The 1,643-nt window shown below is 51.2% G+C and overlaps 1 protein-coding gene across 1 annotated transcript; it reads left to right on the top strand.

The window, feature by feature from the left end:
- The first annotated feature begins 340 nt into the window (after nucleotides 1–340).
- LOC136001022 (olfactory receptor 14J1-like) lies at nucleotides 341–1,258 on the top strand. Its single transcript, XM_065655068.1, has one exon. The coding sequence runs from the start codon at nucleotides 341–343 to the stop codon at nucleotides 1,256–1,258; it is 918 nt and encodes a 305-aa protein (XP_065511140.1).
- The last annotated feature ends 385 nt before the right edge of the window (nucleotides 1,259–1,643 follow it).

Genomic DNA, 1,643 nt, shown 5'->3' with positions numbered 1-1,643 from the left:
AACTCAGTTTCTCAGCCCTGCGGGTACAGATGCTGACAGTCCCTTCTGCAGCAGGAGCGGTTCCATCTGACAAAGCTGAACCCCAGGACTGGCCCCTGCCCCACCCATCACACAGGGTCAGGCTGACTCCTCAAGAGCCCCTGGGCAGACACCCTGCTCTTCATTGCACACTCATCAAGCACCGACCAGGGCTCCAGCCAGAACGTTCTCCTGGAAAAAGAAAAGGGTCTCTTTGTGGGAGGGTCTGTGGGAAATGACTTTGGTTTTGCTCAGAGGAGTCTCATCTAAACCGTCACTGTCTTTTCCTCCTTGCACAGGTCCTCATGCCCACAGGCAGCAAATGTCCAACAGCAGCTCCATCACCCAGTTCCTCCTCCTGGCGTTCACAGACACACGGGAGCTGCAGCTCTTGCACTTCTGGCTCTTCCTGGGCATCTACCTGGCTGCCCTCCTGGGCAATGGCCTCATCATCACCACCATAGCCTGTGACCAGCACCTCCACACCCCCACGTACTTCTTCCTGCTCAACCTCGCCCTCCTCGACATGGGCTGTATCTCCACCACTGTACCCAAATCCATGGCCAATTCCTTCTGGGACACCAGGGCCATCTCATACTCGGGATGTGCTGCCCAGCTCTTTTCGTTTGCCTTCTTGATAGTAGCAGATTATTCTATGCTCACCATCATGTCCTATGACCGCTACGTTGCCATCTGCAAACCCCTGCACTACGGGACCCTCCTGGGCAGCAGAGCTTGTGTCCACATGGCAGCAGCTGCCTGGGCCACTGGGTTTCTCAATGCTCTGCTGCAAACGGCCAATACATTTTCACTGCCACTGTGCAAGGGCAATGCCCTGCACCAGTTCTTCTGTGAAATCCCCCAGATCCTCAAGCTCTCCTGCTCAGATGCCTACCTCAGGGAATCTGGGCTTATTGTTGTTGGTGTCTGTTTGTTCTTTTTGTGTTTCGTGTTCATTGTGGTGTCCTATGTGCAGATCTTGAGGGCTGTGCTGAGGATCCCCTCTGAGCAGGGACGGCACAAAGCCTTTGCCACGTGCCTCCCTCACCTGGCCGTGGTCTCTCTGTTCATCATCACTGCCATGTTTGCCTACCTGAAGCCCCCCTCCATCTCCTCCCCATCCCTGGACCTGGTGGTGTCTGTTCTGTACTCAGTGGTGCCTCCAGCAGTGAACCCCCTCATCTACAGCATGAGGAACCAGGAGCTAAAGGATGCCCTGAGGAAACTCATGGCTGGATAATTTTCAAAGGCTTTAAACTTCCCATCTTCTGCATATCACTCATGACATAACTCATGACAGGTCCAACCTGTCTTTTTTATATTTCGTAGTTGTAGATGATTTTTTGGAGTTAGGGGAAGGCTTGTTTGGTTTTGCTTTTTTAACTATGATAATACTGCCCACAAGGAAATGTTATTATTCATCCCACTTCTAATTATCTGTCCACCTTTATAGTTCAAGTGAAAGACCTTGTAAATGAGAAGTTGTGCTCTCTGTGTATTTAAACAAAATAAATGACCCTGCAGTGAACAGTTTGTCTGAGATCTTTCCTCTGCAACCTTTGTGAAGGTCAATACAAGGTGTCTGTTGGCAAAGATGGAGGAAACGGTCCCAGCAGAGCAGCTCT

This window comes from Caloenas nicobarica, chromosome 37 (assembly GCF_036013445.1).
Source record: "Caloenas nicobarica isolate bCalNic1 chromosome 37, bCalNic1.hap1, whole genome shotgun sequence".
Lineage (NCBI taxonomy): Eukaryota > Metazoa > Chordata > Aves > Columbiformes > Columbidae > Caloenas > Caloenas nicobarica.
The sequence above is the reverse complement of the archived record's forward strand: the minus strand, read 5'-3'. Positions and strand labels throughout refer to the sequence as shown.